Here is a 21,191-nt window from a genome sequence, read left to right on the forward strand (position 1 = left end):
GCCGCTACCCGCCCTCGTCCCTTCCCTCCCGCTGTTTGGAGGGAAGGGACGAGGGCGGGTAGCGGCGATGCGGAGGAGGCGTGGGAGCGGCGCTGACAGACAGCGCTAGAGTAAACATTGTGCTGGCGACACGCTGCGTGTCGCCAGCACTGCGGGGAGTTTAGCGGCGAGCAGGGGGGTCTTTGACACACACGATGGGGCAACAGAGGCTGGTGTTAGTGTGCCCAACCCGCCTCTGTGCCCCACTTACGTAATACAAGGCCACCTCGGGTTCTCTTTAAGAAAGCGTACAACCTGGAATATTGCTTGAAGAGTAGTAAATTAGTGGTTGGGTGATTGCTGCGTCATGCACTAACAATGCAGACTTGTCCTGGATTTAGTTTTCACTTGGGCTGAACGTAAACCGCTAATTCCCTAACTTTTCAGTAATCCTCCTTATGCTAGCTAACAGTTTGATAAATTAGACTGACAAGAATATACAAAATTAAGATCACAGACTTAAACCTTGTATACACATCCAATTTTGATTGGGCAAGGTTACCACTTCCATGTACAGTATGAGAGCTTACCTGTGCAATCTGTTCATTGTAGGCAAAATCTGTTGGCCTTCATAGAACATGGAGGTGGTAAAATTTGCCAGTCATTGGCCAATCAAACTTGGAAGTGTGCATCAGACTTAAAGGGAACCAGAGACGAAGACTAGTTAAAAAAAAGAGGTTACACATACCTGGGGCTTGCTCCAGCCCCATAAGCCTGGATCGCTCCCACACCGCCGTCCTCCGCTGCCTCTATCGCCGGTACCGGGTCCCGTCACTTCCGCCGGACGCGACCAGTTGTACGCATGCACAGGGGGCTCCCTCCAGCTTTGAACGCATGTGCCTGCGCAGTAAGGAGGGAGTGCACTGCACTTGCGTTGACTGGCTGAAATTACAGGACCCGGTACCGACGGACAGAGGCAGCAGAGGACGGCGGCGTGGAAGCAATCCAGGCTTATGAGGCTGGAGGAAGCCCCAGGTATGTATACATTTTGTATCATCTCTGGGTCTCTAAGTATTTGGCTATGTTATGATGAACATGTGAAAAAGAGATTGTGAAAAATAAAGGAACAATGTGTAGGCAGTTGCATCAACTGGAATCACTGGAGCCAACAGGTAAGTTCAGCTAAGCATTTGTGAACGCCATCTGCAAGACTGCCCAATGGAAGAAAACTTGGCTGCAATATTTCTTAGGTTTCTGATTTCAAACAACATCATTAGAAAAGAAAAGTAAGGGCAACCAACTGCCTCAAAAGTGTTGACTTATTCCATGGACATTCTTAGACTGTTCACCTTCCCAGAGTTAACATCCAGGAATTAAAAATGAGATACATAAGGGAGTCCAGTAAACTATAAGAACTTTATGAACTGTATTAAACACACAATACTACCAGTCAAGAAATACAGGATTTGTGGAATGGTTTATTCCCCTTTCCATTTCCATAGTTCATGTGAACATTATAAAACTGATTGCACCAGCTTACCACTTCCATGCAATGATTATTCACTCAATTTACCCTTTTCTGCTACATAGATGTGTTAGGATTGTATCATTCATTGGTACATTAAAAGTCAATAACCAAATTTAGCAAGCAACGGATCACTCCTCTGGACCCCGACACCAAAAAGTTTTGCAGGTAATTTTTGCTCTTTTAAAAAACGCTTCCGTAGACTTACTTTAAAACCCAGGGGTGTGGAGTCGGAGCAATTTTGGGTACCCAGAGTCGGAGATTTCATAAACTGAGTCCGAAGATTTTTGTACCGACTCCACGGCCCTGTTAAAATCGCAGCAAAATTGCCATGTGGCCATTTTGCCGCAATTTTACTACAAGTCAATAGAAGCATTTTTTTTTTTAAATCAAAACTACTTGCAAAACGCTTTTTGGTGTGTCAGGGCCCTCTGTCAGAAAACAAACCAACTTGCCCAAGTACCAGTTTTTTATCAAAACCGTGATTTAAAATCTACCGTACTGCTATTCTTGACAGCTTTGTAGCTCATGATGCAGTACAACTATGTGGCCTCAAACCACCCACCAAAAATTGCTGCCAGGCCATTTCACACTTTCAATGATATTCACGGAGTAAGCTTTCAGTATATAGTAATTACTTCTACAGACTACTTCCTATGTACGGAGGACAGGAGTCTGAAGACTGTATTACCATAATACTGGAGGCTTACTCTTTGAAAGCACACCAGAAGTCTGCATAGTACTTAGTCTTGAATTCTGCATGCTGAGGAGTCGCATAGAGCGACGAAACCGGTCAAGTACACGCGGTCTTATCATCCAGGGGGAGAACGTGGACGCAGAGGGGAAGGCGTTAGAAACAGCGCTCTACAGCCAACCCGGTGGCCAACGTTTGGGGTAGAGCCCATAAAAACTCTATGCGAACATACCCTGGATGTGTTTGTAAGTGTGCAAATTTTTTATTAATAAATATTTTTATGCAATTTTACGCTATGGGAGCTCTGGTATATGTCTTTTGAGGTGAAAGAACCAGCAATTGATACAGAAAGTGGAGAGGAGGTGACATCCATTTCAACGGCAGGGGGCGGCCAGATGACCCCATAAGCGCTGTAGACCCATCTAATCGAGGGTCTCTTATAACGGTGAGTGGCCACTGCTTGGGGTGTGGTGGTGGTGTCTCACTGAAGCGGAGAATTCTGACGTGACCCTGAATAGGAAGAGTGACGGATACCACTTGGAGTGTGGAATACAGTTGTTGATGTTCTTTTGCGCAGCCATTGTTTGAGACTTTATTGATTGCTATTGTGTAAAGCAGCGCACCACCGAAAGAAATTACACCCATATAGATATCAGCGCAGTTTTTGGGATAAATCATGGTATGCCTGGAAATACAGCTACAAAGTTGCACGTAGCATTTCAAGTTGCTAACTACAACTACAGGCTTTCCTTTGACCACTTAAGGTCCGTGCTATAGGAAATCTATGTCATGCTTGTGGACGTTCATTTCTGACAGATTTTCATAGCCGCTTGTTCTTTCACCTCCACAGCTCATGTTGGAATGCAAGGACAGTGGGAACGATGCTATGAAAGTCAATTGTGTCAGAAACTAATGTCCACAAACACAATATAGATTTCCAATAGCACGGTCTTGAAGTGGTTAAATGGTAGACTTAATTTCTATCCAAAGCAAAAGTGAAAGATAAAAAGAAACCCATCTGCCCAGTTTCTACTCCCATACATAGTTTGTTTTTTTTTTACATATGTATTTGAGTTGAAAAATGACATATGTCCATAGAGTTCACAGCAACAGAAATATTGAAAAATAAACCTGGCCAAATAAACAATGCATAAAATCACAATAGTAAAAATGTCAAGAATAATAAATCTATACCTTTTCAAACACAATAACAAACGTTGATACTATGTTTTTAGAAAACGCAGCAAGATAGTCTCTTCCGACATTTTTAACAATGGAATCCATAAGGTACATGACTGGAAGCTTCTCTGAGCTAGATGCCTAAATAAAAGAAAACTGATAAGTTTAATACAACAAAACCATCGGCCCAGTTTCCTGATCCCTCTTCTATACAAACCCGAGAAAGATTAGGATTTAAAGGTTTAACTGATCCCATTGTGCACCGTAGAGTAAACAGAACTTTCTCAACCAATGAAATGACCAAATCGGTTGTGTTACCATGTTACTGTAGCCACTTGCATCAACATCCATGCTTTGGTTTGAAAAATGATCATGGTTTAACCAAGGAAATTGCTTTTTTGTTTTAAGGATATCCACACCAGATGGCCAGAGGAAACATTTCTCCATGCTTGAAGGTGTCACACGAGGCAATTGAAGATTTGTGTTTTTGTTAAAGCAGCCATTTACACAGCATCTTCCATATAATCCAGATGTGTACAAGCAAGACGTACTCATCCGAGGAAAGCGTGAATTTCAATGGTTCCACCTGTTTAAATATCTGCTGGGGAAAAGGTTCACTGTCCTCCAAGACACGTGTCACCTATCCAGTTTGACATATTGGTTTACCTTTTATTGGCAAGTTTGAGTTTTTTGTTTTTTTTTCAAACCCCCGTGAAGTACAGAACTGCTTGCAATCTTAAGTTTGCGCAAATGTCTAACGTGATGCCAAATACCCTTTAGGTTTAAAATCCTGTTTAATATGTATGTGAAACCTGCAACACGACAGGGAACATTTTAAAAGCAGTCCGCTGACCCAAACCTAAAACGTTTAAATATTTACTGTGGAACTCTACATGTAAAGTGTGCATGAAGGTTAGAAGTGTTGCTTCTAAGGATCTAGCATGTGAATTAAAGGAAACTTAACAGAAAAAAAGTTCCCCGGGAGGTACTTACCTCGGGACGGAGAAGCCCCTGGATCCTATCGAGGCTTCCCCCGTCCCACTTTGGTATCGCTGGGCCCCTCCGAATGGCGGGCGTGTAATTTACCTTCCCAGCTCCAGTGCAGTAGCGACTCTTGGCTCGGAATCAGGCAGAAATAGCCTATCCAACTGGGATCAGCTACTTCCGCCTTAGCCCACCGGGGAGCCGTTATTGCGGCGGGCAAGAAACATTGCAGGCGCTACTGCACCTGCGATGCAGCTTGACAAATTGTTGCCTGTGGCTTCGGAGGGGTCTAGCAAGCCTACCGTGGGACGGAGGCCGATGAGGGAACCCTCGATAGGATCCAGAGACCTCCTCCCCCTCCCCAGTTACCCCCCCAGGGGCACTTTTTGTTATAGAGTCTCTTTAAGACACGTGCATGACAGTGGTTGTGAATGTGACATTGTGTAACACCCTTTGTTATTGCACAACGTCTGTCCCAACCCAGCAGCTATTTTTGAAATCCCAGCTAGTAAAGGTAAGCATTAAGATTATGAGACGACGATTAGTCTGTTTTGAACTGACTCACTATTTACTAGAAGAACCCGAAACCTTTGTATGACTAAATGGGAAAGTACAACACTGTGTAGGTGAAATCCCAAAGCTGATTTGCAGTCTAATTGTGAAGGTGGGAGGTCCTCTACATACCCAATAATGTGCAAAGGATTTAAAACAAAAATGGGAACACGGAGCAGAAAGGTGAAACGCCCAAAGATGATGTGCAGTCTTACTGCGGCGAGGTAGGGCTGTCCTCTTTAAACATCCAACAATGTGCAGAGGATTGACAAAAAAAAAAAGGGGGGGGAAACTATGCACAATTAGATATTTAAAGTGCACAGAAAGCTCACCTCTTGATTATGAACCTCTCCCCAAAATAAATGTAAGCTCAGGATCAGTGTGTAACAGAATAGTTTTCAGTGCCATACTTTCAGGTCTGGACTGGTTATGGACTAGTGTACACGACCCTTTGCATTCAGTTTGATGGCACTCGAATGTCAGCTTCACTTGATTGTCTGAAGGCTGATCCCCAGTCTCCCACTCACTAGTGAGGCTAAGTCATGAAGTTAAAAGTCCATGCACACTAGCCCGAAGCATGCAACTTATGTGGGAAAATGACACGGCTGTTGCAAACTTAGGGTAGGGAGCTTTTTAAGGTTAGGATCACGCAGAGGACAACCTTCGTCTAGGCAAAAAATCTCAACTGTGGCAAAAAAAAAAAAAATCCACCCAGTCCTAAGTGCAGTCACTGCAGTTTAGCCTAATGAGTGGACATAATTCTGTACATCACACTTGCCTTCTTACCACCAATCCAAAGACCTTAAGCTGTAACTATTAAGCCCCACAGGTGCCCATAGGGAATAACCCCCAAACCTGATGGGCTGCCTATATGCAAACAGAAATATGCACACCAGGACCTAATTTTCGCAGCCGAAGGCCTTTGTATGGGTGGTAAAGACACTCACTTCATACCAGCATTTCAGATTGAAGCTTGACCTCAAAGAATTCAGTTTGTAACATGGAGTGATGTATAATCTGTCTTGATGTGTTACTGCAATTAAAACACCATAGCAAAAGTGGCACTGAAACCATCTTAGCCAACACACACGAACCTCCCAACCACCGTGTTTCAGGCCCCATAGTACTCTGTGCAGTCTTGCAGTAAAACACATACAATAATAAACAGCAGTAAATAAAAAGACAAGTGACATATTTTATACATTTTATTTACATATTACAGCATACCAAACATTTTATAGCAATTTATTCAAATATAGAAATTGCACTAATTCTTAAGACAATGGTGCAATAAAATGATTAACGGGAGAGGCAAAGAGGCTGCGTGGGCTGCTTAGATAAAGATGCTACTGCTAGATATTGGAAAAGTTACTGGAAGTCGGCCAAATCTAAATGTACTTTACTACTGCTAGACATGCATCGTAAGAAAACAGAAAATGATAGGCAGTGGACTAAACAGACTACATAGGATCCAGCTACTACTGTCAGGAAGAGTCCTGACTAAAGTCAGATCACATCTAAAGTGTTATGCTTGTCACCTAAAGGGATTGGGGACTGTCTTCCAGAGGGTAGAACACAGGGAAGTAGAGACTGCATCTTCTGCTATGGGGAGGGGGAGCAGTGTACAATAGAGCTGGAGAGCTCAATGGACTCAGCTGCCAACCGTCCTAAAAGATCATTAAGCGACCTTGATGGAGGCCTGTACACATGCCAGGCACTCTTGGCCGACATGGCCCTCACTAGCTGAGAATAGTCTAGTGGGAGTAACAAGGCATAACTAACCACCCTGCAGAGACTGCAGAAAGCACCCAACTAGCAAAGGAAAGATCTAGGACCTACCAGGTATTCAGGAGAAGAAAAAAAAAATAGGTAAATTGTTTGGAACCCCAATGACCTCAATATGACCTCCATGGTCACTGCTTGCAGGTCTGAGTCCAGGGCAGCTCACAGCACATCTATTTAAGACAGGTAAATTATTACTATAAGTATAAATGTACCCACTTCAAATTGCCCCACTGAGAAAATCTCACTACAATCACACTATGTACTGCTTGCTGCAGTACAGCGTCATGGAGCCTCTCTCTTGTGCCATCTAAAAGAATTGCCGGCAGCAGCTCCATAGATTGTGAATTGGTTTCATAGTGAAATAGATTCAAAATCTGTTTGCAGTGTAGGCAGCCAACCGATCCCTCTTTGATTAGATTCAATAACAGAGGGATCGATCTGCTTTTCGATCTGGTGGCAATCGACCAGTGTATGGCTGCCTTTAAGTTTACTACATGGCATGCCTTCTCACCATGGTGATAACACTAGAAACAGCTCAGAAACCTTATTGAAGACAGGAGCTTAGTGAATTCAAGGCAAAGTTTTTTAACATTATTGTATAAGATCTCAAGATGCTCATGCATACATTATACCAACTGAAGTGAGAGGGATATGGTGGTAGGCCTGAAAGATAAATCGAATTTAAATCGAAATCGCGATCACCAAGATCACAATTTCAGAATCGTCAGAGCGGCGAATATCGCGATCACGTCATTGCCACAAGAGGATGTCTGAAGAAGCGCCTTCAAACTTTCCCAAAGTCCCAGTGCCCGCAGCATTGGACATACCTTCCATCCTCTATCGCCCTCTGCCACCTCTTGTGCTTGGCAAAACTTCTGTTTCCTGTATGTCACATGATATACAGGAAGTATGCCGTGCATTAGAGCCTGCAGGAGGCAAAGTGGACAGACGGGCATCGCTGGACTGGTGCTTGAAGCTATGTCCACAACTGATGCAACTTGGGGGACAGAGGAGGCACAGAGAGAGACAGCGTGGGCACAGAGAGAGATACAGGAGACAGCGTGGGCACAGAGAGAGATACAGGAGACAGAGGGAGCACAGAGAGAGATACAGGAGACAGAGGGGGCACAGAGAGAAACAGAGGGGGCACAGATACACAAAGGAGGCAAGAGAGAGACCCAGAGAAGGCATGAAGAGGCAAAGGAGGCACAATGATAGACGGGGACAGAGGGGGAACAGACAGGCACAAAGGCGGGGGAACAAAGCTTGATTTGAAGGAAATCGTGAATCAAATCGAAATCGTAATTTTGGACAGAAATCGCTCAATTCAATTTTTTCCTAAAATCGTTCAGGCCTATATGGTGGCTGCCATATTTATTTTCTTTTAAGCAATGCCAGTTGCCTGGCAGTCCTGCTGATCCTCTGCCTCTAATGCTAGGTACACACCATACAATTTTCTGTTAGATTTTCTGTTAAGGGGCCCACACACATACTATTTCCCACCAATATACAGCAAATTCGATCACTGTGATCGAATTTGCTGTGAAACCGTTGCGCAAACGCCGATTGAACGATCGATTTCCATGCGAAAACAATTGTTCCCGTCGATCTGTCCGCGCGGAAGTTTTTGCTCGATCGCCGGCGGATCGGGAGTGCATCGATAGCGGCGTTCGAATGTCCGACAATACATTATCTGATCTGGCCGGCGCGTATACCCTTTTTCCCCCCTTCTCCGCTGGACTCCAACAGGCTTCACTTCTTCCTGTGCCGACAGGAAGATTAAACAGTAGAGCGCCCTCTACTGTTTAAACTTCCCCGAACAGGAAGTAAAGTGAAGCTGGAGCCCTGAGCGGAGAAGAAGACGACAGCGGAGACCGGGGTACTCCCACCGGGCGGATCAGGTAATGTATGGGGGGGGGGGGGGTCAGCTTCACAGATGGTGAATCGATTTCATGCTGAAATGTATTCACAATCTGTTTGCAGTAAAGGCAGCCATACGATCCCTTTCTGATCAGATTCAATCAGAGAGGGATCTATATGTTGGTCAATCTGATGGCAAATCGACCAGTGTATGGCCACCATTAGATTTACCTGCCACATAGATAATTTCCAACATGTTGGAAATTATCTAACCATCTATCTGCCGAGCAATTAGGCATTGTTCTACTCAGCAGATAACCAGAAGACAATGCACCAGAGATAATGACCATTCTCTACAGAAAATCTAATGCTGGGCATACATGGTGCGTTTCTGCGGCTCGATTATGCAGCCGGAAACCTCTATGCTGGGTACACACCATGCGGTTTCCCGCTCGATCGGGATCGGTTCGACTATTTCCAATGTGCTCGATTCGGACTTCGATCGTTCCTGCCATCGATTTGCATGTTAAGCATGAGAAATCGACGGCAGGAACAATCGAAGCCCGAATCGAGCACGTCGGAAATAGTCGAATCGAGCAGGAAAACGCATGGTGTGTAGCCAGCATAACAGAAAATTGTATGGTGTGTACTAGGCATTATCCTTGTAGCCATAGACCCTGTACAAGCATGCAGCAGATTACACTTTTCTGACATTGTCAGATCTGACAAGAGGTTTCTGGTGTGATTCAGACACTACTGCAGCCAAACAAATCAGCAGGGCTGCCAGGCAATGGGTATTGTTCAAACTGAAATAAATATGGCAACCACAGTGTACTTCTCACTTCAGGTCCCCTTTAAGTGGTGGCCTACAGCTATGATAGATTCAATACAACTCTAAATTTAAATAGGGGGGGGGGGTAGGAGTGGTTGGGGTGGCTTTGATTGTTATATTGACTAAACAATGATCAGGAAAGGCAGGAAAAAGCACTAGCAATACATTGCCCAGATCATTTTTCTCTGAACTAACTTACAAGCACACAAAGATGGAACAATTACCTCATCTTGTGAAAGCACAGGCCTCAGCATAGTATAAAAACTTGGGAGAAAGAAAAGGAATTCAGCCATAGGATAGCATTTCTACAACCCCCAAACAATGCTAATTTTCAGCACCTGACCATTTTTTTGGGGCCTAACGAGCCTAAAAGGAACTACTCATATCTCCAGGTATCCAGGTACTGACTGATACTGGGGCCTTCCTTTATGAACTCAAACAGCAAGACAAGCAAAATATGGAATTTCTATCAATAAAAACCAAAGCGGAATTCAGGAAAATCCCCGTAAAGAAAGAAGCAAGAAGATGACCTGGCCATGTAATTGGAAAGAGCAAGGCTCCCGCTTACGTCACCAGGAGCGAGGACCCAGGCGCAGCGATTTGCAACTTTTAAAGTCGCAAATTCCGGAAGTGAACCAGCAGCAGGGACCGGAGCATCCGCTAGTGGCTGTGCAGGCACAGGATGTCTACAGGGGACAGCTAGAAGACCCAAGTAAGGTTAACTCCCCCCCCCCCCCCCCCCCCCTCAGCATTTCTTTAATGCTGGGCATACACGGATGTAATTTTGGCTGGATCGAGCTGCTGGCTCGATGCCGGTGCATCCCCACACGTGCGCGCGGATCGATCCCCGCTCGTCCCCGCGGGCATCCCTTATCAGCCGCTCGATTCCACTCTATTGTCTGCCCGCAGGGAGTCTATCCGCAGGTCATCGGACCTGTCAGATATCAATCGAGCCATCAGCGGCTCGATTGATAACAGCGCACCTTGCCATGTATGCCCAGCATTAGGAAGAGCTTTTTGGCATTGAATAGCACAACCAGACTGAATTTAGGGTTGGGTATAATTACTTTGGGTGAAAAATTTGTGATACCCTAACCGGATGCTGGCAGGCTGACATTTGACAGCAGCATGGGTAAACATTGGAAAGCCGTGTGTATACCACTAGAGAGTTAGCACTCGTACAAGGCATGTCGCTCGGTGGGGATTGGTCCCGATCCCTCAGATTGTACAGCCACTGTCTAGTGACATGTTCTATCGCTATGTGGGTGGACAGAGGCCCTACAGAGCGACACCATGCATTGGGCAGGGTAAATGTGGAGGGCAATGCTCTTCAGCAAATCAACCCACCAGGCCAATCACTGGCCGAAGGATCATGGAGCAACAGGGTCTGCAATACCCCCTCTAGGTTCTCAGCCCCCTTGGTCGAGGCTTTAATCTCAGCAGTATCTGCGCAGGTTTAGTATCTGAAATCAGAAATAGGAGCTATAAAGCAACACATTGCTGCCAGAGACAAATTAACCATCGAACTGGCGTTTACAACCTTGCTTCGTACATGCCCAACAGACAAGAAAAGATCAAAGCAGGAAATGAATCAACACAGCCAGGTATAGGATGAGAGTTGGCACAGTTCCCATATAAGCTGGATCAACAACCACCCGAGCAGACCGTGCCTTGTCCGAGTCAATGGTCGGGGTCTGGAGCAGAAGTGTTTCCCCCATAGCTTTCTATGTGAAACACTTCTGCCTGTCCAGAAAAACTGCAGGAAAGGATTTTCCATTGCAGACTGAGAAGTGTGAATGGATCCAATTATCAGGATCTGTCAAGTGTCAGTTTTGTGAACAAAAAAAAAAGTCACTTTTGCGTTGCAAATAGTGTAGGAAGGGCAGACTTGCTAGGTATTACCCTACCACAGAGTAGGCTAATTTCAGGTGTGACCAAACCTCTCTACCTATGCAATGAACTTAGGCAGTGAAGATAGATGAGGTGACCAGGGTAGCTACATCCCATCCTGCTATAGCATGACAAAAACTTAAGATCTCAAATATACATGTCAAACTTCGGCCCACAGGCCAAATCTGGCCCTCAGAACCATTAAATTTGTCCCCCAAGTGGTTTCCCCACTTTGCATTATGTTTGGCACACTTTAGATCACCAGGGAAGCAAGGGGGGAGGTAGAGAGAAAGCACTAAACACAGCTCCCCCAGCCCTGTCCTCAAGGCCCACCAACAGTACATGTTTTGCAGGAAACCACAAACATTCACAGTTGAGGTAAGTAGTAGTGTTGCAGCAGAGCTGATTAACTACCTCTGTGGATTTATACAAAACATGCACTGTTGGTGGGCCTTGAGGACAGGGTTGTGGAGCAATGCACTAAGGGCATCTAGACACCAGGTAACTGGACAGGGAAGGGAGGTATGACCACTACACACCAGTGGGCCATTAGACCCCTGGAAACTTTATAAGCGAGGAAGGTGACCAGTAGACATTGGTCACCTTCCAATGTCTACTGCGGTTAAAGAGACACTGAAGCGAGAATAAATCTCGCTTCAGTGCTTATATTCAGCAGGGGCATGTGTGCCCCTGCTAAAACGCTGCTATCCCGCGGCTGAACGGGAGTCCCTTCACCGCCAAATCCCCCCTGCAAAATCAACGACCAACTTGGTTGTAGATTTTGCTGCTGTTGAGGCAGGGCTAACGGCTGCAGCCCTGCCTCTCAGCGCCGTCTATCAGCGCCGTCTATCAGCGGCGCATCGCCGCCTCTCCCTCGCCCCTCTCAGCGAAGGAAGACTGAGAGGGGCGGGGGAGAGGCCGAAATACGCGCTGACAGACGCGCGTGGGGCAGGGCTGTGGCCATTAGCCATGCCTGAATGCGGAAGCGCTGGCCAGGACTCCACGAGGGTATTGGGGAGGTAAGGCACCCCCGTTTAGCAGCGGGAAAGCGTAGTTTTAGCAGGGGCACACATGTCTCGCTTCAGTGTCTCTTTAAGTCACAGTGTTCAGTTTCGGTGCACTGAGTTTGACACCCCTGCTAATATGATGTATGCACTATGGGACATGACACACAAGCATCAGAAGCTGGAACTAAACTTGCTAGCAGAGTTGCAAAAGAAAAGTTCTATAATTAGCAGCTAGTTGCCACCTAGGCAGAATAGACTATGAAAACCATACAGATTGCAGAACACCAACTTGTCAAAACCTACACACCTGACTGGCAGAAAAAAAATGTCTAATTGATCAGCATGATCAGCTGCCTGCCTGAATGGATTGGCTGGGGGGTGTACCAGGACTAGGCAAAAATTAACAGGGTGATTTAATCCTAACAGGACCTGACAGCTGTCCTATGATGAGATACACCAGAGTTCAAAAGCAACGTTGGGCACCACTATGCCTCGACCTAAAAACTAATCTTGCCAGCATCTATAAAACCCACCACTAATCAGTCTTGGTTGTACAGTCTTAGCACTTCCATGTAGTTAAACAGCTTGCATAAAGGTAGCCATACACTTATACATTGAGAAGAATCAATCCAAAACCGCTTTTACATGCTGTACATAGAACTTTAATAAATGTATATCAAACCACAACATTGCATGATGCAGTGCAATGCTAGGTTCTGCTACTGCGCCGTGGCCATGATTGACAGCGACGTGTGGCGCAACCGCAGTAAGGCCGACCCCGCGGTCGGCCTGAACACAGAGCGGGACAGCGTCGGGGAGCAGAGGTGACAGTCGGCTGCAAGGGGCTGGAGAAAGCACCAGGTGAGTAAAGGTAAGTTTTATTTTTTTCCCTGATAACTCCTTTAAAGAGGAGTACCAGTGTCTGAATAACACCAGAAACAAGCTTGCAGCTGATCTAGTCAGATCTGACAATGTTGAACATTTTATCTGCTGCATGCTTGTATAGGGTCTATGGCTAAAAGTATTAGAGGCTGAGGTCCAGCAGGATACCAGGTTACTGGTATTGTTACACAGGAAATAAATATGGCTGCTTATAAAGACCTCTCACTTCAGTTGTTTGAAGAGAACCCGAGGTGGGATTTAATGAGGTTAGTGGGGCCACAGAGGCTGGTTGTGCACACTATCACCACCCCCAGGACCCCCCCTGCGCTCTGCTGTCCCCAGCGACGTGCTAGCGACACAGCGTGTCGCCAGCAGGCTGTTTACAGCTGATTGGAGGAAAGGGACGCGGGCGGGTAGCGCCGATACAGAGGTGGCGGGGGAGCGGCGCTGACAGACTGTCACATGTAAACAGCCTCGCTAGCATGCCGCTGAGGGTAGCAGAGCGCAGGGGGGTACTGGGGGCACACCATAGGGCAACAGAGGCTGGTGAGTGTGCACAACCAGCCTCTGTGCCCCACTAACATTAAATCCCACCTCGGGTTCTCATTAAACAACTGAAGTGAGAGGTCTTTATAAGCAGCAATATTTATTTCCTGTGTAACAATACCAGTAACCTGGTATCCTGCTGGACCTCAGCCTCTAATACTTTTAGCCATAGACCCTGAACAAGCATGCAGCAGATGAAATGTTCAACATTGTCAGATCTGACAAGATCAGCTGCAAGCTTGTTTCTGGTGTTATTCAGACACTGGTACTGTATATAAAAAGGAAAAATACGGCAACCTCCATATTCCTCTTTAGTTGCCCTTTAAAGAGACTCAGAGCCGAGTCTTCCTGCTGTCTTAATTACCCAAGGCTTTCTCCAGCCCCATAAGCATGGATGTGTCCCTTGCTGTCCTCCTCGCCTCTGTTCAGCCGCAATCTTCCCCGGTAAGTGCCTCAGTGACGTCAATGGCGGACCTTCTGCGCATGCGTGGCCTTTCTACGCAAGCGCACAAGGCCCCGGCTGACGTCACTCAGAAAGTCCGAGTGAGCCACGTGCTGGGAGGCGACTGAACGGAGGACAGCAAGGGACACATCCATGCTTATGGAGCTGGATAACTCAGCAGGAAGACTCAAGTTCTGAGTCTCTAAACAATCTGTTCAATGTATTATTATTTTATTATGATTTAGTATTTATATAACGCCGACATATTACGCAGCGCTGTACAGTGTATATATATCTTGTCACTAACTGTCTCTCAAAGGCGCTCACAATCTAATCCCTACCATTGCCATATGTCTATATTACGTAGTGTAAGTACTGTAGTCTAGGGCCAATTTTTAGGGGGAGCCAATTAACTTATCTGCATGTCTTGGAATGTGGGAGGAAACCGGAGTGCCCGGAAGAAACCCACGCAGACACAGAGAACATACAAACTCTTTGCAGATAGTGCCCTGGCTGGGATTCGAACCAGGGACCCAGCGCTGCAATGCGAGAGAGCTAACCACTATGCCACCGTGCTGCCCAATGTACTACATCTATAGGGACTAATACTACATAGAAGTAAGAAGATTGCACAACCAAGGTTCTGTAGTCAGTGATAAGCTGTATAGATGGGGATGTGGGAACCCTCGTGTAATGAGCACATGGTGACAGTAGGCTGACAGAGGGAGGGCTGGCTTTCCAGGCGCCATCTTGCATCAAACAGGGATCAGAAAATGGTGAGAAGGCAGTGACAGTGAAGCCTCACAGAAGGAGTTACTAGGCAGCAGTCTACACTACATGGGTCGGAGGGCTCTCGGCACACAGTGTGGTGACAGCACAGGAGGGAGGGATCAGGGCTGAGAGATGAGGACAGGGTGGCCGGGCGCCATCTTGCGATGACGTAACAGCCTGAGAAGGAGCCTATATATGATGATATAATGGATAAGGGGGGACGTGTGACCTGCCTAGCCGCAGCCCAGAGCCGTCCTCTGCCCGCCGGCCTCTCGGGTACCTCAGAAAGGAAGGAGGGGGTAAAAGAAAAGGCTTTAGTCATAAAAACCTTGGCGATTTGCGCTTCGATAAGAGTGACGATATCCCTGGCGAACTGCAGGTTCTCCTCGGCCAGGATGGTCAGCATGTTGATGTGCGGCTTGCTGTTGAACGTCAGGTCCTCCAGGGACGACTGGTACTCCTGACACGCGTCCTTCCGGGCCTCGTCCGACGCCATCCCGTCACTGAGGAGGCGGCGGCGGCCGGGGGGAGGTGATGGCGGGAGAGCTACTGGTGCACCCCGCGGGCTCCTCTCCACATGCTGCGGCAACGGACGCTCCTCCGGCCCGTGCGCCGCCCTCGCTCTCACCCCTCTTCGCTCCCGCACGGACTGCGCGCTGACAAAATGGCGCCGTCGCGTCACGCACAAGCTTATCAACGGAGCGTGACGTCAGCGCTCCTCCGCTCGACGTGGATTGGCCCCAATCAGTGGCCCGCCCCCGTCCCTGCCTGAACGCCGCGCGATTGGTTGCTAGGCTCGCCCGCTTTACCTAGCGACCGCTGTGAGGGGAGAAGAGGCGGGGAGTCACGTACGAGCGCGTCACGTGCTGTTTATCGAGCTGAAGGAGAGATGTCCAATCAGCTTTTTACCTGCTATGTTAAATGTCCCCCGAGCGGGGCTCTGATTGGCTGCTTTAAACACCAGCTTGGTTGGTCCACACAAGACATGTATCAATTTGTACAATACAAGAAAGAAAGAATGAACACATTGTTACAGTTATGTTTCCTAATGGAACAGGAAGCTTGTTACTGTGAAGCATGCATGAAAGTGCAACTTTTTGTTGTTGTTGTTTTCCTTGTACTTTAATTTTTTGGGGTATTTTTTGTTATCTTGTTTATTATTTGTCTATAAAAGTCAAAGCTAACCATAGCCATCTAGCTTGCCTTAGAATAAAACTGAAAGTCACATAACAAAAAATAAATAGATACCTACCTTAGAAGGGGGAGCCCCTAGATCAGGGGTCAGGAACCTTTTGGGCTGAGAGAGCCATTAACGCCACATATTTTAAAATGTAATTCCCTGAGAGAAATAGAATATGTTTCAAATCTAGACAATAGGTCCTCATGTCCCTGTTGTCATGGTGATGTGTATACATTGTATCCGCTGGGCAGTGGAAGTGTCAGACACGTCTCTTCAGCTTATCTTGGGTTTCAGCAACATCAGCCATTTCCCCCGGGAGCCAGACAGGAGAAATACCGACTAATAGCTTGTACAATTAGCTAGCTGACTTGGAAGTTGATTCACTTTGTAGGACCAGATGCCCGTACTTTGGCCCAATAGGCTGCCTGTCAAGTGACAAGCAGCCTATTGGGTCAATAAAAGTGCGGTGATCTCATCCTACAAAGTCACTGGACTTACAGGGTCCAGAGTGGGACAATTGGAGCAGCCTTTAGATTTGGGGGAAGGGTAAGTAAGTTAGTAGTGCATGCTACAGCAGTGGCGTACCTACTTTGAACATTTTACTTGTGCTGTCACACTAAGCTGCGCTGCTTGAGCAGTGTGGCTTAGTGAATCAACCCCCACTGATTTGTCTGTGAGCCAGATGTAGCCATCAACAGAGCCACATCTGGCTCCTGAGCCATAGGTTCCCTACCCCTGATCTAGATAGTCCAAAGCCCTCCGTTCCTGCGCTGGGATGCCCTTTGCAATCTTCAATGTTAACATCGAAGATTGCTTGTGGCTGTGCTTGTCGCTCCCCTCGGTGTATGAGCACGACTGTACTGTGCAGGCGCACAGTATGGGCCATAGTCCACGCTTGCGCAGTAAGGTGGCCACACACTATACAATTTTTTAGATATCTTTTCAATTCAAGCATTGCAATCAATTTTTCTGACATTGTATCATTTCAAAAATCTGACCAATGTACCACACACGTTACATTTTTCCTCAATTATGATAAAAATGAGTGTAAACTCAGAAAAACATTGCTTAGGTCTGTACATCAAGAAATTGTCAAACTACCCTACACCACTCAATTTTCATATAAAGTGATCAGAAAAATCCAGCATTCCTGACATTCATATTTATTGAATTGGTGCAAAATTGGATCTTTTAATTGTAAAGTATGTGACTAGAGATGTCGCGAACCGCCGATTTTCGGTTCGCGAAACCAGGTTCGCGAACTTCCGCAGAAGGTTCGGTTCGCGGAAAAGTTCGCAAACCGCAATAGACTTCAATGGGGAGGCAAACTTCGAAAAATAGAAAAAATTATGCTGGCCACAAAAGTGATGGAAAAGATGTTTCAAGGGGTCTAACACCTGGAGGGGGGCATGGCGGAGTGGGATACATGCCAAAAGTCCCGGGGAAAAATCTGGATGTGACGCAAAGCAGCGTTTTAAGGGCAGAAATCACATTGAATGCTAAATTGCAGGCCTAACGTGCTTTAAAACATCTTGCATGTGTATACATCAATCAGGGAGTGTAATTAGAGTACTGCTTCACACTGACACACCAAACTCACTGTGTAACGCACCGCAAACAACTGTTTGTGTAGTGACGGCCATGCTGGACTACTGCGCAACATGGCGAGATTGCTCTTCCTCACTCAGTGATGTCAGGTAATGTGTGACTTCCTTCTCAACTTTCCATGGCATTGTTAAAAAGCTTACGTTTTGTTTTTAAATTACATTTTCTACTTGCTGTGTACTTGTTCAGTACCGCTACAATGAGAATCCTGTGGAGGCGGGCAAGTCTGCCATTGTGACCCCGGGTAATGGCCGGGGAATGAGAGGTTTGAATCCGGTGTGGAGCCTGAGCAACGGCTACCACTACACATCCAAGGAGGGCAGCGGGCAGGCATGCACGCCCGCCCGCCCCGAGGTAGTGACCAAAAATAACAATACAGGAGGACTATCGAGGGCTTGCTGTATTTGAAATGAATGTACTTTAAATCCTTTAACGAGAACCAGTTATGGCGGGCAAAGATGACACCACATTCCTTTCACGAGAATCATATGGAGGCGGGCAAGTCTTCCATTTGTGACCCCGGGTAATGGCCGGGGAATGAGGGGTTTGAATCCGGTGTGGAGCCTGAGCAACGGCTACCACTGCACATCCAGGCAAGGAGGGAGGCAGGCAGGCATGCACGCCCGCCCTGAGGTAGTGACCAAAAATAACAATACAGGACTCAGGAGGACCTTTTGCGGCCCTAATTGTCATGAATCAACTTTAAATCCTTTAACGGGAATCCGTTATGGCGGGCAAAGATGACACCACATTCCTTTCATGAGAATCATATGGAGGCAGGCAAGTCTGCCATTTGTGAGTGACCCCGGGTAATGGCCGGGGAATGAGGGATGGAATCCGGTGTGGAGCCTGAGCAACGGCTACCACTGCACATCCAAGGAGCAGGGGCGCCGCGAGGCACCAAGCACACCACGCGGCCGCTTGGGGCCTCAAGGTCTTAGGGGCCTCGGCGGCTCCGTGACGTCGGTGTGACGTCACTGTTTTCCCGCAGCCCGCGGGGCTGACAGAGCAGAGCAGGGCTACGGGAAGATGGCCGCCGCCGAAGCCCTGCTCTGGAGACTATTTATGTCTCCAGTACAGGGCTTTGGGTGGCCATCTTCCCGTAGCCCTGCATTCAATCAGCGCGGGAGATTGGAGGAGGGAGGGAGCTCCGTGGGAACTGCGTGCCTGAGGAGCCGGCCAGGAGACGGGGAGAGAAGACTTCTGCCAGTGCTAGGTGAGTAAATTATTTTCTTTTTGCAGCCCTAATTGCGTTTATCTGCTGAAAATGTGCCCTAATTGCGTTTGATTTCTGCTGAAAATGTGCCCTAATTGCGTTTATCTGCTGAAAATGTGCCCTAATTGCGTTTATCTGCTGAAAATGTGCCCTAATTGCGTTTATCTGCTGAAATTGTGCCCTAATTGCGCTTGATTTCTGCTGAAAATGTGCCCTAATTGCGTTTATCTGCTGAAAATGTGCCCTAATTACGTTTATTTGCTGAAAATGTGCCCTAATTGCGTTTATCTGCTGAAAATTAGAGTTGGGCCGAACCTCCGATTTTAGGTTCGCGAACCTGGTTCGCGAACTTCCGCGGAAGGTTCGGTTCGCGTTAAAGTTCGCGAACCGCAATAGACTTCAATGGGGATGCGAACTTTGAAAAAAAAAATAATTATGCTGGCCACAAAACTGATGGAAAAGATGTTTCAAGGGGTCTAACACCTGGAGGGGGGCATGGCGGAGTGGGATACATGCCAAAAGTCCCCGGGAAAAATCTGGATTTGACGCAAAGCAGCGTTTTAAGGGCAGAAATCACATTGAATGCTAAATGACAGGCCTAAAGTGCTTTAAAACATCTTGCATGTGTATACATCAATCAGGTAGTGTAATTAAGGTACTGCTTCACACTGACACACCAAACTCACCGTGTAACGCACCGCAAACAGCTGTTTGTGTAGTGACAGCCGTGCTGGACTGGTGCGCACCATGGCGAGAGTGCAGGTTTTGGTGGCTTTACAGCGCATATGGTCGCCTGGCTGATGTAGCTGAATGACAGAACATTGACTGTCCAGCTGATCAAATTTGGTCTGACCACAATGAAGCAACAACCTTATTATCTTTTGTGTGCCCCCCGAGACACTCATCTAGGCGCCGGTCATTGCTTCATTGTGATACGCAAGCCCCTTCACCACGGCAAGGTAATGATCACGAAGGGGAATGGGCGCATGTACATGCCTTTTCTTTTGTTGTTGCAGCTGCCAGCAGAGCAGCCAGAAAAATGCAGTGGCGGGTTCACTAAACAGGTATACAGTGGCAGGTCCACTGAACAGAACAGGTATGCAGTGGCGGGTTCACTGAACAGAACAGGTATGCAGTGGCGGGTTCACTAAACAGTACAGGTATACAGTGGCGGGTTCACTGAACACAACAAATATGCAGTGGCGGGTTCACTGAACACAACAGGTATGCAGTGGCGGGTTCACTGAACAGGTATACAGTGGCGGGTTCACTGAACACAACAGGTATGCAGTGGCGGGTTCACTGAACAGGTATACAGTGGCGGGTTCACTGAACAGAACAGGTATGCAGTGGCGGGTTCACTAAACAGGTATACAGTGGCGGGTCCACTGACCAGAACAGGTATGCAGTGGCGGGTTCACTAAACAGGTATACAGTGGCAGGTCCACTGAACAGAACAGGTATGCAGTGGCGGGTTCACTAAACAGTACAGGTATACAGTGGCGGGTTCACTGAACACAACAGGTATGCAGTGGCGGGTTCACTGAACAGGTATACAGTGGCGGGTTCACTGAACAGAACAGGTATGCAGTGGCGGGTTCACTAAACAGGTATACAGTGGCGGGTCCACTGACCAGAACAGGTATGCAGTGGCGGGTTCACTAAACAGGTATACAGTGGCAGGTCCACTGAACAGAACAGGTATGCAGTGGCGGGTTCACTGAACAGAACAGGTATGCAGTGGCGGGTTCACTAAACAGGTATACAGTGGCAGGTCCACTGAACACAACAGGTATGCAGTGGCGGGTTCACTGAACAGGTATACAGTGGTGGGTTCACTGAACAGGTATGCAGTGGTGGGTTCACAGAACAGGTATGCAGTGGCAGGTTCACTGAATAGGTATGCAGTGGCGGGTTCACTGAACAGAACAGGTATGCAGTGGCGGGTTCACTAAACAGGTATACAGTGGCAGGTCCACTGAACACAACAGGTATGCAGTGGCGGGTTCACTGAACAGGTATACAGTGGCGGGTTCACTGAACAGGTATGCAGTGGTGGGTTCACAGAACAGGTATGCAGTGGCAGGTTCACTGAACAGGTATGCAGTGGCAGGTTCACTGAACAGGTATGCAGTGGTGGGTTCACAGCACAGGTATGCAGTGGTGGGTTCACAGAACAGGTATGCAGTGGTGGGTTCACAGCACAGGTATGCAGTGGTGGGTTCACTGAACAGGTATGCAGTGGTGGGTTCACAGCACAGG

The 21,191-nt window shown here is 47.2% G+C and overlaps 1 protein-coding gene across 1 annotated transcript in view; it reads right to left on the bottom strand.

Annotated features, from left to right (window-relative positions):
- Positions 1–15,579, bottom strand: part of PCF11 (PCF11 cleavage and polyadenylation factor subunit) — a 55,815-nt gene extending 40,236 nt beyond the window's left edge. The window contains exons 1-2 of the mRNA XM_068266703.1: positions 15,257–15,579; positions 3,393–3,518 (exon numbers count right to left, since the gene is read on the bottom strand). Of these exons, the coding sequence (XP_068122804.1) occupies positions 3,393–3,518; positions 15,257–15,424 (294 nt within the window). The 5' untranslated portion in view covers positions 15,425–15,579. The remainder of the gene's footprint in view (positions 1–3,392; positions 3,519–15,256) is intronic.
- Between the last annotated feature and the right edge of the window lie 5,612 nt (positions 15,580–21,191).

The sequence above is a fragment of the Hyperolius riggenbachi genome, chromosome 2, assembly GCF_040937935.1.
Source record: "Hyperolius riggenbachi isolate aHypRig1 chromosome 2, aHypRig1.pri, whole genome shotgun sequence".
Classification (NCBI taxonomy): domain Eukaryota; kingdom Metazoa; phylum Chordata; class Amphibia; order Anura; family Hyperoliidae; genus Hyperolius; species Hyperolius riggenbachi.